At 47.1% G+C, this 19,964-nt stretch overlaps 1 protein-coding gene across 1 annotated transcript; it reads left to right on the top strand.

The window, feature by feature from the left end:
• The first annotated feature begins 1,270 nt into the window (after positions 1-1,270).
• On the top strand, positions 1,271-19,686 carry LOC144098311 (prefoldin subunit 3-like). The gene is made up of 6 exons (XM_077630855.1): positions 1,271-1,467; positions 1,576-1,700; positions 1,836-1,902; positions 2,943-3,041; positions 16,187-16,325; positions 19,364-19,686. The coding sequence occupies exons 1-6, from the start codon at positions 1,393-1,395 to the stop codon at positions 19,435-19,437; spliced, it is 579 nt and encodes a 192-aa protein (XP_077486981.1). The 5' UTR covers positions 1,271-1,392; the 3' UTR covers positions 19,438-19,686.
• The last annotated feature ends 278 nt before the right edge of the window (positions 19,687-19,964 follow it).

The following is a 19,964-nucleotide window of genomic DNA, read 5'->3' as shown; positions in this document are numbered from 1 at the left end:
GGAGCGCTACACCGGTGAATTTTTCGTCATGAACAGAAAAGGGATGAGTGTTTTGATTTTAAAATTTTAAGAATAATAATAAAGAGAGGGATTAAATATTAATGATTTAGTCAAAATGTAATAATTGATAGAAAAGTTTGGAACACTTAGCAAGGCAGTCGGTGAGATTCTATCAGGAAATTTAGAACAGCGGTACAATCAGATCTGTGGCTGAACCCAAATGTGGTGGCGCCAAATGATAGCAAGAGCGGGCTGCTCAAACTAAGGCCAAGATGCTGCAAGGGCTCCTCCAGCAACCTTTTTCCCAGAGAGTTGAATCGGCGACAATACAGCCAAAAAAGTTCTATAGATTCAGGCTCACGGCAAAATGCACAAAGGGGAGAGAGCGCCAAACCCGACTTGTGTAAATAGAAATTTAGAGGGGGGATGCGGCAGCGCAGCCTCGTCAGTGAAACTTCAAGCTGCCGAGAGCAACAAATTTTCCTGTTCCAATAATATTTAAGGTGCTCATAATCCGCCGATGTTAAAAGTGATGTGTCTTGCGTGCTTAAAAACGCACGTCGCCGAAATCTATATGCTTTAATATAGGCTGTAGCCGGGATGATTGGCAACACGGGGCCGCTGAGGGAAGCCTTTGCGAGATTATCAGCAATCTCATTTACTGTCACACTGCTGTGACCGGGAACCCATACTAAATGAACAAGGCTCAAATGCGGAGGAAGTAGGGATAAGAAAGTTGTTAAAATGGGACCGTCAACATGCGCAGCGAGGGACGAACACAAAGATAAAGAATCAGTAATTACTGCAACTGCTGTAATAGAGGGGTCTAGCTTGCGTAGAGCAAGTACAACTGCTAGAAACTCTGCTTGAAAAATAGGGGTGAAATCTGGAAGGCGCAGTGAAAAGGACCAGTCTAAATGCGAGCAAAATATTCCCACACCTGCTTTTTCATTGCATTGCGATGCATCAGTGGCTATTGCTATATCTGTAGGTAGGGTCCTCAGATGTTCTAGAAGACCATTCATAAATCCGCCTTGGACCATTTAGCGATCATTCGAGCGCGCTTCGGGGTTTCGGATTTCTGTGAGGCTTGGCCGTTTGGCCATGTTCGGCAAACGGGCTCGAGAGTTGAAAATTTGGTTGCGAAAGGTCCGCATTTAAGGCAATATTTTCAGTTTCTACACATTTTGGGATTTTTTTTCTTGCTAAGAACATTTTAGGGTTTAGTTCAAAAACGTTCGGAGTGGCTGTTCATGAAGCGGCCAGGAGGCGCTGGCGACGTCTCTTGCCTTATTCTTCTATCTTGTGGTCTGTGGTCACCACGCCTTACGTCAAGCTGGGTTTGATGACACTTATCCGTGCTTAAACCGCTGTCGAGACTCTATATCCAAAATGACAGACTCCGCAGACGCAGCAAAGGCAACGAAAAAGTTGGCCCACGCTGGGATTCCCAAAGCAGAGTGCTTGGTAAGTCGCTCACACGTGATTTGCGCCGGCGTCCCACTCATCGCCAAACAGCACGTCCTCCTTGAGAAGCGATCGCGGTGAGTTGATGTCTCTGAATGTTTTTCCCAGGACGATGTGGACGAGTTTATGTCGAGAGAAGAGAATCCAACTATAGAAGTGGCACTGAGAAGCCTCGACGAGCAGCACAGTAAATATAAGTTCATGGAGCTCAACTTGCTTCAGAAGAAACAAAGGTTTGAGATGTTCCGTTATATTTTTTGGCATTGCGATTGATAAACACGCGGAGCTTTAATCGGTGGGGGGGGGGGGAAGGGGGGGGGGGACTAATTTTAAATTGTGTAACAATTTGTTTGCGTGCACTTTTTCAGGTTAAAGAGCCAGATTCCTGAAATCAAAACTTCGTTGGAGATCGTCAAACTGCTGAAGTCGAAAAGAGTAGGCACTCCGACTTTTTCTTCCAGCTTTTTTTTTTCATTGGTGATATAGTTACATTGTGAAGCAGCAGTCTGTAACGCATGTGTGCTTGGCGTAATGATATATATATATATATATATATATATATATATATATATATATATATATATATATATATATATAAAATTTCACCCTGAGCTCGATAATGTTGGAAATGGTCATTTTTATCGCAGCCTTATAAAAGTATGTGTGGACGGATGTGCCAAAATAGACATTACCAAGCGCAGCCTTCTTTGCTCAGCCATTACAGTATCCAATTCCATATTATGAAGGTTGTTTGTATCTCAAGCTGCACCACTGAGTTTAATGCAGTTTTTTGTTGTTTTCACAAACGCTGGGGCTTTTTTAGAGCTCCTTCATTTTTTGATACGATGAAAATGGCACTTTCCTGGGTGTCAGTGCTATGGATGTAGTAATGATGCTTTCACAGTTTCTAAGAAACTTAAGCTGCACCCTTTTATTAAGCCTTCATGTTCAGATTTCTCATTTCTTGGGTGCTTGGCATATGTGATGAGCCATTGCAGGAAACAGGCCTGAGAAAATAAGGATTTAAGGTACACATAGAGCTACTGTTCCGTAGTGAATGGCTGTAAGTGGTTTTATTGAACCTTTTTTGTTCTGGTAACACGGCGATATAGCCCAGAATACTTCCTGTTTGAGGAGGGCATGTTTTGCGAGCAAGCAGTTATCCCAGAGTAAAAGAGAAGCATCGAAACCTGGCACATCACCTGCACCAGCATCTTATCAAACATTGCGTGATACTCCGTCTCCACCGAAACAAACCTTTCCAGATGCTGCAGCATTGCTACTGGAAGTGCTTTCGAGCTAGTATCACCATCAGCACCCATGTTTGTTTGTAAACGACAAAATGGTGTATACAAATGCTGCTGCTAAAGAGGTTGAATTACAAGAAAATGCAATGCATGTTCCCAAACGATGCTTTCCTGTAGAAGCACCACATCGCAGAGCACTCCAAAATGTCTTGCATTGCCTTTTTTCAGGACTCTTCTGAAGACATGGAAACAAGGTTCGTGCTTTCAGACCAGGTCTACTCCAAGGCTGTCATACCTCCTACTGAACGAGTCTGCCTCTGGCTTGGTGTAAGATTTCCTGTGGCTTGTGCAGTTTGTGAAAAAACAGCCCTGATGCACCTTCCATCCGGGCTGCCATTCTTTTGCCTTTAAGACTTCCTGTCCCCTATCACTTTTATTGGTTGTTATCGGGGATTTTCATGAACTTGAGATATCGCCCAAAATTGCTGCGGTATATGGTGATGCTTCAGAGGACTGTTCTCGGAGTCAGCTTATGTGGAATTGCGCTTGTTTTAAAATTTCACAGTTGACCTGCAGTGTTTACCACTAGAAGAAGCCTTGTGGGAGTCGAACAATCTTTTCTCGATGGTTTAAGCAAGAAAAAAAGATTCAACAAAGAAATCACTGTCTGGCATTTGAAAATAGCCAGCGTGAAGTTTAAGTGGTAGAGCGTAGACAAGCACTTTGGAGGGAATGTAATATCAATGACGCATCAATGTCGCTGTCTCTTGGGTTTTCACTGTGCACGCTGTTCCAAACTGTGTGCATAGTGGCGGCTTTTGGAACTATTTTTCAGAGTTATGCGTCACTAGTATGCTGGTGTTTTGATGAGTGACGGGCAGCCCGGCACTGCCATTCGCTGCTAGCATGACATCACGGCTATACTTCCAGTTGGGGGCAGTCGTGCTCTGCCACGACAGCTTAATCTCCCGTAGCTCTGCAGTCGCCGCAGCCGCCGGGCACGGGCTGACTGGAAGGGAAGCGAACAAGGGGAACGACACCCATGCGCAGTTACCTGTAGCTGGTCCATGCGCCAGGCGACAAGTCGTTGCTGCTAGCGTTCAGCAGCCAGTTTCTATGCACAGCATACTTCTAGGGTTTGAAGCCTATCGTGGTGGTCACTTGCAGAAGCCATGCCTCGAGATCCTGGTACACGATGTCTCAAAATGGCAGCACTGAAACGTTCACAAGTGCTTGCACCGATGGGCGGGCAAGCAGGCACCGCCACTGGAAGTAAACAAACCGGGTGGCAAGGCATGACATTTTCACAGGTGGGGCTCATGCCAGCCTGTTTTCTTAATTTTTTGGAGCACACCAGAGTGCATGAGTTGAGGGGGGAGAGGAGGAATGTTATTTTTAATCACCGATAACTTCGGTGTAACTGAAGCTAGCTCAAAAATTCTTGCGCTGGAGTGACGAATGATGGAATAACTATCGCTCCTCTGCTTAACTTAAAGGAGCATTGACACCTAACATTTGGGTGTGTGTTTTCTTCTTTGTAATGATGCGTAATGCATTATTATACAGGGATTACCACGTGGTATTCTCCTACGACCGCTAAATAATTTATAATCGAATATTTTTCTTAGGCTGTTTTGGTTTCAACAGTTGAACGATGACTGACATCAAAGTATGGTTTTAGATCACGTGAGCCATGAAAAAACTGCAGTATAATCGCTGCTACTACATTCGTTGTCATTCTGGCTCTTGAGGAAGGCTGGCTTTAGCACTGTAGTGAATTAAAACGATGAAGCAGCGATTATATCGCACTTTTTCCATGCCTCACTTGATGTATAAGCACACTTTGACATCACAACCATCGTTCAGCTGTTGAAACCGAAACAGCATGACAGAAAAATTCGATCATAAATTATTTAGCGGTCATAGCCTTGTAGGGGAATACCACATGGTTATTCATGCATATTAGTGTCTTCTGCATCATTGTACTGAAGAAAACATGCCACCAAAGTCATTCCCTAGTTCCTTTCCTAGCTCCTTTAAGAACAGGTGGGTTAGCTTTACACTGGTGTTGTCAGCATTTCCTTTGCCTGCTTCTCGCAGGTTGAATGAAATGTATGTCCTACCAGGAAGGCCAGTGTCACTGCTGCGAGTATTGCTGCGAATGAAAATAACACAGCACTGCACAGTGGTTCTGCTGGATATAGTCGCAACATGTCATTCCCAAGCAGGTGAAAGTAATATCTTTGAGCCAGCTACAAAGACATGGCATAACTTGTCCACCTTTGCAACAACAATCAGGCAGCCATCAATGCCTTCACCCATACAGCTGGAGCCACCCACTCATGAAAAAATTGTGCACTTTCATAGATTTGTAAGGTTTAACTTTGCTGGCTTTCACAAAGCTTGTGCTATGCATAAGGTAGTCTGATATCCGTGAATTCAACCCACGGCTGCGGTCTACTGTTGTGCACCATGTCTGTGCCTCCATTGTCATATGGGTTGGTGTTTCCATTGAGTGGAACTTTTCCATTGTATCTCCCTGCAGGGGGGCGTCTGCAGCTTGCAGGTATTGGTGAGTGGCGACACCATGGGTTCCCGAGCATTCGCAGGGACATCCCCGCAAGGGGATGATGGTGAACAGTGCATCACCACTGACCTGAGCACCCGCGCCTAGCCGCGCGTGGCATCGCCATGTCTGGGGAAAAGGGGATCCTGGTGGTTGAGCCGATGCCGAGCGTTTGGACCCTTAAGGCCCCTCGGCGGAGGCAACACACCACTTTGGCTTCAGCTTTCTGTAGACGGCACCTCCGGCCTGACCTGACCGGGGGGAATCGGCAGTCGCCTTTTCCTATCCTCCTCTCCATCTTTCACTTTCCTATCTCTTTCTCACAACTCTCCTATCTCCTACTCACTTCTTGGCTTTTCCTTCTTTCCTGGCGGTGAGGGTTAACCTTGTGTGACCAACTACCCTGAGTTGCGTCATATTTGGTTATAGTTGAGGTGTGCACCTGGCGTGGGCAGGACTTGCTTTCAAGTTCCTGTCCTGTCCCCTTGTTGGACTCCGTGGTGGGTGGCTGGCACCATGACCGAATAATTACATTTTTTTATGGCTCCCCCATTTCAAAACCAAATCACTCTCTCAGGAGAGGGCGGAACAAAGTAGTACATTTTTTGCCAAAAAGAAACCGACATTCACCAAGTTCCATGTCATACACAGTCAATGTGAAGAAAAGCAAGCTCGTATAATATCCCCATTTCTCGTGTCCAAATGCTTAACCGATACCGTGGGCCCCGGCTACAAGGTCTCAAATATGGCCAGCGGTGACTTACTGCTTGAATTACGTGACAGCATACAGTGTTCCAAACTTTCAAACATTGCATCTATAGGGGACATCTCTGTCTCCGTTACTCCCCACCGATCTCTCAGCACAGTCCGAGGCGTAATCTCTGAAACTGACTTCATTCATTTAACAGAAGCCGAAATGCTTCAAGGGCTCACCAACCAGAATGTAATTCACGTTCAAAGAATCAAAATCCGCAAAGATAACAAGGAAACAGATACTAAGCACATGGTCCTTACATTTAACACCAGTACCTTGCCCGAAACTATCGAAGTTGGATATCTGAAGGTCAACGTCGGACACTACATACCAAATCCCCGCCGATGTTTCAATTGCCAGAAGTTTGGTCACAGCTCACATAGTTGCTGCGGCCAAAAAACTTGCGCGAAATGCGCTTCGAATGACCCCCATTCTGAGGAATGTGACGCAGCACTACGCTGCGCAAACTGTGGAGGAAACCATGCTGCATACTCCAGGGCGTGTCCGTCCTGGAGAAAGGAAAAGGAGATAATCACCATAAAGACCAAAGAAAACATTTCATTTCGAGAAGCGAGGAGGCGATTTGCCTTCTCCAACCAATCCTCCTTCATAGCGAAATCCAGCTTCACTGATGTGGTGCGCAGAGGCGTAGCACCACACAGCACTCTGGCACCTGCCGAGGCAGCTTCTACCGAGCCGGTGGCAGGGCCATCCACGCCCCAGGCAGGGAGAGCGATGGCTGCTCTGTCACCCCGAAAGCAGGGAGCGCCGGTCCCTGTTTCGGCATCCCACACAACTTCCCCCCGTCGGGGGAGGTCTGAAACGCAAACACCCGTGGCGATGCCACGGTCCTCCAGCACCTCTCGTGAGGTGATGGACACAACTCCTCCCTCGCCCCCGCTGCAGCTGTGGCAAAGCTCTCTTGAGCGCAAAAAAAGGGATAAAGTCTCTATAGCAGGTCCAAAAGACCGGCAAACCTAGTTTCTAAAACTTATCCTTAACTAGTCTACAATCATTGCTTTTCTATAGAAAGTTCACTGGAACTGTCGTGGACTTTTAAACAACTACACTGACGTAACAGATATTTTAAATTCATTCTCCCCGGTAATACTGTGTCTCCAGGAGACTAACCTAGGATCACAGAAAAAAAGCATTCTTAAAAAGTATCAAGTCTTTCAATGTGACCGAGAAACCTCAAGCAGGCCCTCTGGAGGCACTGCTATAGTTGTCCAGGGTGGTATTGCTACTCGAAAAATTGATCTAAAAACCTCATATGAGGCAGTTGCTGTCACTGTCTTCGATTTTAAGACAATAATATGTTCCATCTACATTGAACCTCACCTAACAAACACGCTTCACGATTTAGGAAGTCTTAATACAACTTCTGGAACCACATCTTTTAGTTGGGGATTTTAATGCTCACTCCACTTTTTGGGGAAGCGAACAAACAGATGTCAGAGGCTGGATTTTAGAAGATTTTATCCTCTGTAACAATGTCTGCCTCCTGAACACAGGAAAACAGACTTGCTATTCTCCAAGCAGTGGGAAAATGAGCTGCCTAGATTAATCTTGTTGTTCACCAAGTGTTTTTACCGATTTTAAATGGGATGTTCTTGACAACCTGTATGGGAGAGATAACTTTCCTGTCATAATAAGCCTGTCATCCTCACCAACAGTCATCCTGACATCCTGGAGAGCTCATGTGTCTTCTATAAATAGTTCAACCCCATCGAAGAAAATGTGGGAGCAAGTTAGAAAATTAAATGGTAGCTACTCACCCTTCACAGTTCATTTTTTGACAACACCCGGTACACAAACATAGGAGAACAGGCAGACATATTGGTAGGGCACTTTGCTGCAGTTTCAAGTTTGTCACACTATAGCCAGTTTTTATTAAAATACAAAAGCACGGCCGAAAAACACAGGCTCCCTACAAGCGGAGGGGTAAATGAAAAATACAATTTGTAAAGGTGTTTATTCGAACCGTAGGTCGGTAGGCGTTGGTCGGACGGCGGCATAGGGACACATTCACAGGCGTCACTCGAGGATCACAACTGCACTTCGTCTACCTCTTCTCTGCGCTACTTGAACTCCTTCCAGTCGGTCCCAATACAGTTACTTCCTCGCCAAAAAAGGAGTCATCCTGGCGACTTACAGGGAGGAAAGCATGGGCGGATCATAATAAGGCTTGAGGCGCTCGACGTGCACAGTTTCGCGCTCCCGGCGACGGTGGTCCGCAGAGGGGGCGAGCGGCTCAACGATGTAATTCACGGGAGAAGTTTGTTGCACCACGTGGTAAGGTCCGTGATAGCGAGAAAGCAGTTTTGTGGTGAGGCCGGGAGTGGAGGAAGGCACCCAGAGCCAAACAAGGGCACCAGATGGGTATGAGGCAGGAGGGTCCGAGGGATCCAGATGGTGCTTCTGATGCCATTGGAGCTGTGTAGTGAAAGAGCGGGCAAGTTGCCGGCACTCTTCGGCATACAGGTGAGCTTCGGAAAGTAATGTGGTCTCGGAAGGCTCAGGGCGATAAGGAAGGATGGTGTCCATGGTAGATGTTGGCTCCCGGCCATATAAGAGAAAGAAAGGAGAAAACCCCGTCGTTGTATGCGTAGCCATATTATACGCGTACTTGACGAAAGGGAGCACTTGGTCCCAGTTGGAGTGGGCGGTGTCAGCGTACATGGCGAGCATGTCACTGTGTGTGCGGTTGAACCGCTCAGTCATGCCGTTGGTCTGGGGGTGGTAGGCGCTGGTGCAGCGATGAACGATTTGGCATTGCTTTAGCAGGGTCTCGACGGCGTCCGAGAGAAAAACACGGCCGCAGTCACTTAGCAGTTCTTTAGGGGCGCCGTGACAAAGAACAAGACTGTGTAGAATGAAGCAAGCAACATCGTTTGCGGTAGCAGATTTGAGAGCCGACGTTTCGACGTAACGTGTTAGGTGGTCAACGGCCATGATGACCCAGCGATTGTTAGCCGATGTAGTTGGAAGCGGGCCATAAAGATCAATGCCGACGCGGTCAAAGGGACGGCCAGGGCAAGGTAACGGCTGCAAAGGAGCGGCGGTGGGGTGAAGAGGTTTCTTGCGACGTTGGCAGGCGGTGCACGACCGAATGTACTGACGTATGTAGCGGTACATACCTCGCCAGTAATATCGCAGACGAAGGCGAGCATATGTTTTCAGTACACCGGCGTGGCTGCATTGTGGATCGGCGTGGAAAGAGGTGCAGATGGCAGCACGGAGGTGTCGAGCGATCACCAACAGCCACTTCCGCCCGTCAGAGAGGTAGTTACGGCGGTATAGAAGGCCATCACGAATGGTGAAGTGGTGGGCTTGGCGGCGAAGGGTCCGGTACGAAGAATGCGGCGAGGAGTTGTTTAGGAAGGTGAGCAGCGAGGTGATCCAAGGATCCTTCAACTGTTCGGAGAGCATATCATGGACGTCGAACGGCGAGAAATCGTAAGCACAGACGAGGGCAGAGGCTGAATCGCATGGGAGCAGTGAACGAGAAAGGGCGTTGGCATCCGAGTGCTTCCGGCCAGAGCGATAAATGACATGAATATCAAACACTTGGAGACTTAAAAGCCCAGCTGGCGAGTCGGCCAGAAGGATCTTTGAGGGTGGATAGCCAGCAGAGGCCATGATGGTCTGTGACGACATAGAAGGGGCGGCCATAAATGTAAGGGCGGAACTTGGCAATCGCCCAAATGATGGCAAGACATTCTTTTTCTGTGACAGAATAGTTCGATTCCGCCTTGGTGAGGGCGTGGCTGGCATAAGCGACAACATATTCCGGATACCCAGGTTTTCTCTGGGCAAGAACTGCGCCCCAGCCCACACCGCTCGCATCAGTGAATTTCTGTCGGACAGGCGGGATCAAAATGGCGAAGGATGGGGGGAGAGACCAGCAGGCGATGTAAAGTGCTGAACGCTGTATCGCAGGCTGGTGACCAAGATGAGAGGTTCGGGCTGCCGGCAAGAAGCTGCGTTAAAAGGGCAATGATACTGGCGAAATTGCAGATGAAGCGGCGAAAATAGGAGCATAAGCCTATAAAACTGCGAAGTTCTTTTAAGGTGGTCAGTTTGGGGAAGTCAGCGACAGCGCGAAGTTTGGCAGGGTCAGGAAGAACGCCGTCCTTGGAGATGACATGGCCTAATATTGTCAGCTGCGCAGCACCAAAGTAACATTTCTTCAAGTTGAGCTGTAGCCCGGCGTCAGTAAGGCACGTGAGTACGTGCTGGAGGCGCTGCAGATGGGAAGGAAAATCTTTGGAAAAAACGACAATGTCATCCAAGGAACATAGACAAGTTTCCCATTTGAGGCCGCTGAGAATATTATCCATCATTCTCTCGAATGTAGCTGGAGCATTACAGAGGCCGAATGGCATCACATTGAATTCATACAAGCCATCTGGGGTGACGAAAGTGGTTTTCGGCCGGTCAGCGGTAGCCATCGGCACTTGCCAGTAGCCGGAGCGTAAGTCGAGAGATGAAAAATACTCCGCTCCCTGCAAGCAATCCAGTGCGTCGTCGATTCGGGGTAGAGGATAAACATCCTTGCGAGTGATCTTGTTGAGACAGCGGTAGTCCACACAGAACCTGATAGACCCATCTTTTTTCGCCACTAAGACAACAGGAGAGGCCCATGGGCTGTGAGAGGGCTGTATAATGCCGCGCTGAAGCATGTTGTCAACATTGTCACAAATGACGCGGCGCTCACTCGGCGAGACGCGGTACGGTCGCTGGCGCAAGGGGGCGTGCGTACCAGTGTCAATTGCGTGAGAGACGGCCAATGCGCACCTCAAGGAGGGCTGGGAAAGGTCGAGAAAGAGTTCCAAAAGCGGTAGAGAAGTTCCAAGATCTGGTCACGGTAAGCGGACGGAAGGTCGGGAGCGATGGCACGATGAAAGACGTCGGAGGGAAGCGGATTGGGCGCAGTCGCACAACGGCCTAAGGCAGTAACTGGGGGACAGACACGGGTATCGGAGGACTCGGATGCAAAAGCAGGATCCAGTTCTTCAATAAAGCCTAGGCATTCGCCGCGAAGAACAGACGATGGGCAAGAAAATGGGTTGGTGACATAGGTGGCGCAGTGGCCGTCGGAAATCGTGAGAACGGCGAATGGAATCGGAAGGCGCTGATGGCGGGTGGCGGCTGCGGTGGGTGTGAAAAGAACAGGGCTGCTGAGGGAAGAGTCGGGGTGGAGCGGAAAAAGGACAGACCAGAAGGGAGGTATGTCTGTGTCGGCGGCTACTAGAAGCTTAACGGAGCGCACAGGCACGTCACACAATGACACATTACACACGGGAGAGAGCTCATGTTCAGCACGGGCACAATCAATCGCTGCGCGGTGGGTCAAGAGGAAGTCGCAGCCAAGGATGACATCGTGAGAGCAGGCGCCGAGCACAACAAACTCGATTGTATAGGCGACGTCGTTAATAGAAACGCGGACCGTGCAGGCTGCGATGGGGTGGATGCGCTGAGATGTGGCCGTACGCAGTGAAAAGTCAGACAGCGGCGTTGTCACCTTACGAAGTTTGTGGCAAAGGGCATCACTAATTACTGACACGGCAGCACCCGTGTCGACGAGCGTGAGAACGGGGACGCCTTCAACAGACACCTCAATGACGTTAGTAGGAGGAAATGGAGGACTTATCGAGTTCGCAAAACATGCAGTTCTTTCCTCTGGAACTGCGGCATTCAGTTTTCCTCTGGGAGGTGCTCCGGGCGGCGGAGCATCGGAGAGATGGAACGTCGTCGAGGTGAAGACGAGCGGCGAGTAGGGTACTGGGAGCGAAGCGTAGATGAGCCAGAAAAGAGATTATGCAAGAGCGGCTCGGAATCGTAGCGGAACGTGCGCACGGCATCCCCAGAACGAGCAGATCGCTGACGGCAAAGACATGCAATGTGGCCCGGGAGACCGCAAGAGTAGCATATTGGTCGATTGTCGTCGGTACGCCAAGGGTTCGTAGGGTGTCGGCGGGGTCGACGATATGGGGCTGGCGGCGGTGGCATGGACGCTGGCGGAGCATAAAAGGCCGGGCTGCTACGGTAGGCGGCAGAGGTGGGCGAGCGCCGTGTACTGGCGACTGCTTCAGCATAGGTGAGCGGGGCTGCCACAGGGGGAGGTGGGGGGCTGGGTGTCGGAACTGCAGCAACCTGCTCTTGAATAGCACGGCGGATAGTGGGCGCGAGGGATGGCGCCAAGTCGGGCAGAGGGCAGACGGGGTCGGGAATGTGATGCAGCAGAGAAAGCTGGCGAGCGACTTCTTCGCGGACGAAGTCTTTGACCTGCTGCATGAACAGGGACTGCTCAGAAGACTAGCCACCAAGGGCCAAGCCAGCGAGACCCTCTGCAGGCGCGCCGGACTGCCGCGTAGTTGTGTGTTGCTTTCGGAGTTCGTCGTAACTTTGGCACAGCTGGATGACGGTAGCGACGGAGCTGGGGTTCTTTGCCAGGAGCATATGAAAAGCGTCATCGGCGATCCCTTTAAGGATGTGGTTGACTTTATCAGTTTCGGTCATGGACGGGTTGACACGCTTGCACAAGTCAACGATATCTTCGATGTAACTAGCGAATGTCTCGGCAGGGAGCTGAGCTCGAGCTCGAAGGTGTTGCTCGGCGCGTAGTTTCCGGACGGCGGGGCGGCCAAAAACATCGGCGAAGCTCGTTTTAAAAGATGACCATGTAGGAAGATCGGTCTCATGGTTGCGAATCCAGAGGTTGGCAATGTCCATTAGGTAGAAGAGGACGTTGCTAAGTTTAATGGAATCATTCCACCGATTGTAAGTGCTGACTCGCTCGTAAGAGGCCAGCCAATCGTCGACGTCCTGGTCGTCAGTGCCACTAAATGGGGAAGGGTCACGCTGGCGCTGCACCCCGGAACAGAGGACGGTGGTAGGGATGGGCTGCGATGCTTTGCACGGACCTTCTGGCATGGTTGCGGGAACGAGAAGCGTTCCGCTTCGAAGTTCCAGAATGAGGACCGGGACAGGAACTGAGGCACCTCCACCAAGTGTAAAGGTGTTTATTCGAACCGCAGGTCGGTAGGTGTTGGTCGGACGGCGGCACGACGGACACACAGGCGTCACTCGAGAATCACAGCTGCACTTCGTCTACCTCTTCTCTGCGCTGCTTGAACTCCTGCCAGTCGGTCCCATTACAAATTGTCTAATTACCCTCCAAGAAATAAAGTACTGTATGCTGGCAAAAAAACTGCTCCAGGACACGACCAGATACACTACGAAATGCTTGCCCATCTTTCCCAGCCTGCCATAGAGGCACTCTTGAATTTTTTTAACAAAATATTCACAGAAGGAAAAATATCTAAGGGGTAGAAGAAAGCCGTCATAGTGTCACTCCTGAAACCTGGGAAACCAACAACTTCCCCAAGTAGCTATTGGCCGATAGCCCTCACAAGCTGTCTCGCGAAATCTTTTGAAAGTGTCCTTAATCTAAGGTTAACACTCGTCCTTGAATCCCGCGACCTTCTTGATGTCCATCTGTACGGTTATAAAAAGGGATGCTCAAGGACAGACCATTTAGCTTGCCTTGAAGACACAATAAGAGAAGCTTTTGTACACAAACAGCATTGTCTTGCCGTTTTCTTCGACATGGAGAAGGCGTATAATACAACCTTGAGGTTTGGGATCCTCCACGACCTAGCGGGCCAAGGTATCTGCGGCAGGATGCTGAACTGCCTAAATGACTTCCTTTCCGACCGCTCATTTCAAGTACGCTTGGTATAAACCCTTTCCAGGAACTTTGTTCAAGAGAACGGGGTTCCTCAGGATTGTATTTTAAGCACAACACTGTTTATTGAAGATGAATTCCATAAGGGAAATAATCCCAAAGTCCATGATGCACTCAGTCTATGTCGACGACCTTCAAATAGCTTGTACATCATCCGATGTAGCAACATGCGAGAGACACACAGTTAACAGTAAACAAACTAGAGATACGGGCATACAAAAATGGATTCCAGTTCTCCACACTGAAAACAGTAGGCGTGCTGTTCTCACTAAAACGAGGTCTACAAAGCAACCCCAGCTTACATCTAAACAATGTCTAACTGCCTATAAAAAATGAAGTAAAATTTCTGGGCATTATCTTTGACAAAAAGCTGACGTTCCTACCACATATTAATGCTCTAGAAAAGAACGCCTTCCAGTCTTTAACATACTTAATGTACTTTCCTGGAAACACTGGGGTTCTGATAGGATGTGCCTTTTACAAATTTATCGGTCTGTTGTTCGTTCTACCTTACACTACGGATGTATAGTTTACGGGTCAGCGAGACCTTCATACCTGAAACGACTAGATCCAATACATAATTTATGCTTGCGTCTTTCCTCTGGTGATTACAGGACGTCGCCCATAAATAGCCTTTATGTAGAAATCAACAAGCCATCACAGAAGGACCATGCTCACATGCTCATACATTTTAAAAGTTTGTTCACTGCCCAAACACCTATGTTACGCAATAGTCACGAAGTGCCCATCTAGAACATTGTTTAACAATAAACCGCTCGCTGTCAGGCCTCTCCTCCTGCGTTTTGAAGAGATGTGCCAAAACCTCGACGTACTAGATACATTACCTGACATTGCTCGGAGACGAGATCCACTACTTCCATGGTACAATTTTCCTGCAATCTGTGATCACACTCTTACTCAGTTCCAAAAAAAAAAAAAAAAACTCCGCAACAACATATACTACAAGAATTTCTTGCACTTGAAGAAAAATACAGTAGTTTTACGCAGTTTTATACAGATGGTTCAAAAACAGACATTTACGTAGGAAGCATCTACTGAGGGAAGTCGGAAAAAACAGTACGACTTCCCCAGTGCTCATCATCTTCACTGCAGAACGTTACGTAGTCTGTGTGGCCGTAGAAAAAATGGAAAACGAAAACCTCACCAACAGTATTATATTTGTTTTAGAAGAGGCTTTTATTTTTTTTTCTCGATTATATGTGGCACACCTGAGGTCTCAAAATCGTGACTTTTGTTATATTGGCTTGTGAGCAATAGCAGGTTACAGACGCTCAGCCAATTATTTAACAGTATCATAACAGTACCAAACAGACAGCTGGACAAAGCGGAGTGGCAAAATAGATAAAAACTGAAGAAATTTGTGTGCATGTGTGTATTCTTAGCTGTTTTGCCGCCTTGCTTCATTCCAGGCTGCTGTAGAGCCATATATTGAACACTCGAGTGATACTGTTAAAGGATTGGCTGGGTGTACAAGTGAATAAACAATAAATGGTCATATTTAGAGGAATTGCTGCAATACGAGATACTATCGCCATAAAAAAAAAAAAGGTAACGCATGGAAGTCCATGGTTGTAAAAATATCATCAGTCGTATCCTCCAGATCCGAGTGGAAGGTCAGTTTGTCAGTGGTAATGAAAATAAAATCTTCAAGTCTGGCCTTTGGATTCATGGAACACCATCTTATGACCCACATTTAGTTATATACGTTTGCCAGAGAATGCATATTTAAATCAAAATTGAAAATCACATGGTGATGTGTGAGAAACATGGGAGTTGTTTGACCGCTGGAAAAAAGAAATTGGCTTTGACGAAGCAACCAACCTGCAAGTCTGCTCAGAGTGCTCCTATTTTATGCACAGTTATTGAAGAAGTGACTGCATGGCAGCACAGTGGGTGCTCTCCGACTTTCAGTGGCACTTAGTTTGCAGAGTTGATGCGTGTTTGAAAAACATTGCAGATGGCAAGTGTGCATTATAGTGTATACAAAGTGGTAGTGGTTTATTTAAATACCATAAAAGGAAGGTAAAAGATTTTTGCTAGCCCCGGCATCTGCCATCACGTGCGGCGGCACCTGAGCTGGGGCAGCGGAAAGAAGGATCGCAGGCAGGTGGGAGAAATGAAATAAAAGAGGTGAGGGGACAGAAGAAAGACATGGGGGGAGGTAAATAGTACACTACATAAAATAGATATACACTGCATAAAAACATTAAAAGTGAACACTATAAATGCTTGCTGCTGTGTTGCTGCTACTTTGTTGTGCTGGTTGACATCTTTTTTTTTTTAGCAATGTTTATTGCCTCTGGGCACAAAAATGAGGATGATTATATAAACAAATATGAAGAAGTTGCCTGATCTAATTGTCTCTTGACCCATTGCAGGCGAATGTGATGCTGGAGTACACGCTGGAGGGAGCAGAGGAGCTGCTTTGCAAGAACTTGCAGACTGCGACGAGGAATTTCACGGAGCTGAACAGTGACCTAGACTTCCTCAGAGACCAGATCACCACCACTGAAGTCAGTATCCTTGTTTCGGTGTATGAGTGCTTACAGAAGGTTTCAAGATTGGGTAAGCTTTTTTCTGTGTTATTGCCTCAGTAACTTGTTCACGACACTTTCTTTGAGGTAGATGGCACCACTGTTGGCGCTGTAGTAGGCACTGCTGTTGTCGCTTGCTAGCCTCTCGGAAGAAAGAGAAATCTTTTTTTTTCTTATATATTACCTCTGTTTACACATGCAAATTGCTCGTAACTTGAGGTAGTTTACCCTAAATGAATAACAGAAGGAAAAGTTGCACATCCTTCTTTTTCTTGTTCTGTGTTTAAAGGCACACTGAGGACAAATTGAAGGTGGCCTCTGTTTGGATTAGCATGCTCAATGGCAAAGACCGTACTTCCGCTGAAAACCGAGTTTTTATAAGCTAGAAAAAACATACAAGTTGAAATGCAAATATCACCACCCCTGGGCATTTTCACAAGCAAACTGCAGTGTGCCAAGACAGTGCTGTTAAACCTTGTTATAACAAAGAGGATTGTTCACTGGAATTTGTTTGATATATATGTAACTGGTTAGAGTTTTTGGTTTTTATTTTTCGAAAATTCAGCTAACTTTTTCCTGTTTTTATTTCAGGATGCTACTTTTGTTTTATTTTTTCAGCGAATATTATTTTTAATGAATGAAATACTGACTCCTTTCACTGACTTAATGTAGCAATTCTGTGTGATAAAAAGTCATTTAAAGTCTATCTCGGTATTTTTTTTGTCATTCTGAACAAATGGTAGCACTTGGAGCTGTGCTTGTAGAAAAAAATGCTATCCTCATTAAAAGTAACTCAAACACGCAGTGAAACACAAAAGTGCAAGTTTACTTCTAAGAATTAGGTTGACATGTTAACGTCGGTTTTTCATGCTGCGTTGAGCACGAGGGTGGGGCATCACGTGGTCTGCGTGTTGATGGCAGCAATGGAACTACTGCTAAATTGTCACCGTTGCCAAGACACTTTTTCGCATCACGTCATGTGTCCATGTCCTACATGCATTTGGTTAACCTAATTAACCGATTATCTTCTCTAAGCAGGCAATGATAGTGAAGAAACGGTGCTTAGCCAGAAGCCTGCGAGGAGATGATGCTTATTGGTCTGCAGAGACGTGTAACCTAGCGAAGCAATACCTTAAATTGCACAACTGCGCTGCTTATCCTACAATACCATCACAGCATCAGGCCCCTTGCTTCCCTACATAACTAGTTTTCAACTCTAAGTGAGTGTAATTTGTATTCAGCAGCCAGCTAGCTATGCCTTGCAGGCCAAAATTACTGACCTTTTTCGGTTAAAACCGAATTTTGAAAAGTGAATTTTGCGTACTTTTTTTTTTCCCCCCCGGTTTAAACTGAAGTGTCCAACCCCTAGATATAAACAAACCCGCTTATAACGAATTTCAGTACCAAGTTCATTATGCACAGCATTCAGTCACTCTCGTGCATTATCTCTGGTAGCCACCTTTTTTTTTTTTTTTTTTCCAAAATTGCACTGGATATTTTCCTGGCAATCTTGACGTGCGCTGGAACAGGGGATTGCTTTTCGCCTTGCTCAGTGTGGCAAATAGTCTCCACTGTGGCAGAAAATGGTAGGGCTTGCTGCTGCTTAATTATTATCTTGGCCATGCAACATGCTCTGTGCGGCGTTGCAGGATGATATGCCAGAAAGCGATTCGTGGCAACGTAGGAATGTACAATCACGGGAGCAACAGCATGTTGCATGATGGGCACATTTAATTTCTTCATGAAGTCTGCTACCTTGCGATAGTTTCCTGCATAATACTTCGCTGCTTAGAAATGTGGGTCACTACTGTTTCAGGTGGCAAAGGAAGATTTGGAGAGCAGTCTTCATTTCCACCACAAATGTATTAACCGTGCATTAACTTGCAGTGGGTGTAGTCAGGCTGATGATGATGAGCTTTGGTAGATGTCCAGTGGTAGCTAGCACTATGATTGGGACACTTTTTGAAATCTGGACGTGTGCCAAAAATCCCAGCTCTAGTCATCTGTCACAGGTGCCACCCCAAAAATTTGCCAAGCAGTTACTGTCCCTGCATTCAACTATGGTGAGTCAGTGAATGTTAGAACTATCACCACCCTGTTATGTTATTTTTAGGTTTTATCTTATTTTATAAAAGCCAATGCCACCAAGGCACCAACGCTACCAGAAGAAATCGGCTTTCAGTGGAGCTGGGCTGTTCTGTTGAGCTTGTGCTTGGGGTGCTGCTACTTCCTCCTGCGTGCAGGAGCTGTGGCGCTTAAGTGTAGTGGCGAGGTCGGCCAGTGGAAATGTTGCCCTGGTCTGCTACTCCACACTGGGGAAAGGCAAGAAAACAGAGAGGTAGAGCGCAAGTGGAAGGTGACGACGTCGTAATAAAATAAGTTTCACAGAATGACCCAGACATTGTTCTTGCAGTGTGTGTAGTGTCAGTGCTGTAAACCTTTCGGCCTCAGTAAATAACTCGCTGAAACTGTGACTGCAGGGAAGGTGGCCAATGTGGTCCACTTAGGCTTGGGGTCGTCATTGTCATGAGGTGGTGGTGGTGCAGCACAGCTACTGTTGTCATCTCTTTGGCTTGGAGGAAGGCAGAAAGTGTTTTTTTTCTCATGAATTCCATGCCTGGTGTGCAGTGTACCTTATAAACTCATGTAAGGGCTGCACCTTCTTTTTTAATTTCGGGTGGGAACTTTGCAGGTGTGGCCCCTACACAAATTTTTAAAAAATGTATAACCGCATTTTTTTTTTCTGTTATCTAGTCCAAAACGGGGCGCAGCCCACACACTGGTGCGGCCCTTACACGAGATTGTACGGTAACATGCAGGAACAGCAAGAAACTACTGACATGTCAACCATTACTCCGAGGCTTGCTTGGAGTCGCAGCCACATTGCTGAAACCAGATCACACATTGTAACACACAGGAATTTGTTTCAGTTTGCTACAGCAAACCTGTCATTATCCGTCAGTGGTGCCATGTGTAGATGTACCTACACTGTTGTTGGCCCTTGACTGCGCAACTCCTCAGACATGGCCAGACTCCACAACTGGAACGTGAAGAAAGTGCAAGCAGAAAAGCTGATTGCTCAGGCATCGTCATGAGCTGCGCTGACGACACGGAACTAGCGGCTGTTAAAAGGTGGCTGGCACTGCTTGCTTGACGGCATTACGAGAGCCACAAACTTCCTCGAGAGCTGTTGCGAGGCAGACCAAGTGTTATTTCTCATGAAGACAGTGCAGGCACGAAGCTGCCACTTGCAACAGTGGGTTCGACTAAGTTATTTTCACATTGATAAGGCTTAGCTGCAGGTTCAAAAAGACTTGAATAAAAGAACCGTTTCTCCAAACTAAGGACCTGTGATGCATATTATTTCGTGCTCGTTACACGTCTGGCATGCACCAGGCAGACTCCAACAATGCATTCTTGCCTTTCTCCACCATTATAAGGGCTGCTGTCTGCAGAATCACCATGAGCAGCCTTGTAATGAAACCTTAAGGGTGCCCACAATGCATCAAACATCATATGCAACATAAGCTCATTGCTTTGCACCTCCCCAAATTTGTTTCCAGCCAATACCAATGAGAAATGTGCTTGTACTGAAAGCACTGCTGAATGTGCAAACCAGAAC

This window comes from Amblyomma americanum, chromosome 7, assembly GCF_052857255.1.
Source record: "Amblyomma americanum isolate KBUSLIRL-KWMA chromosome 7, ASM5285725v1, whole genome shotgun sequence".
Classification (NCBI taxonomy): domain Eukaryota; kingdom Metazoa; phylum Arthropoda; class Arachnida; order Ixodida; family Ixodidae; genus Amblyomma; species Amblyomma americanum.
The sequence above is the reverse complement of the archived record's forward strand: the minus strand, read 5'-3'. Positions and strand labels throughout refer to the sequence as shown.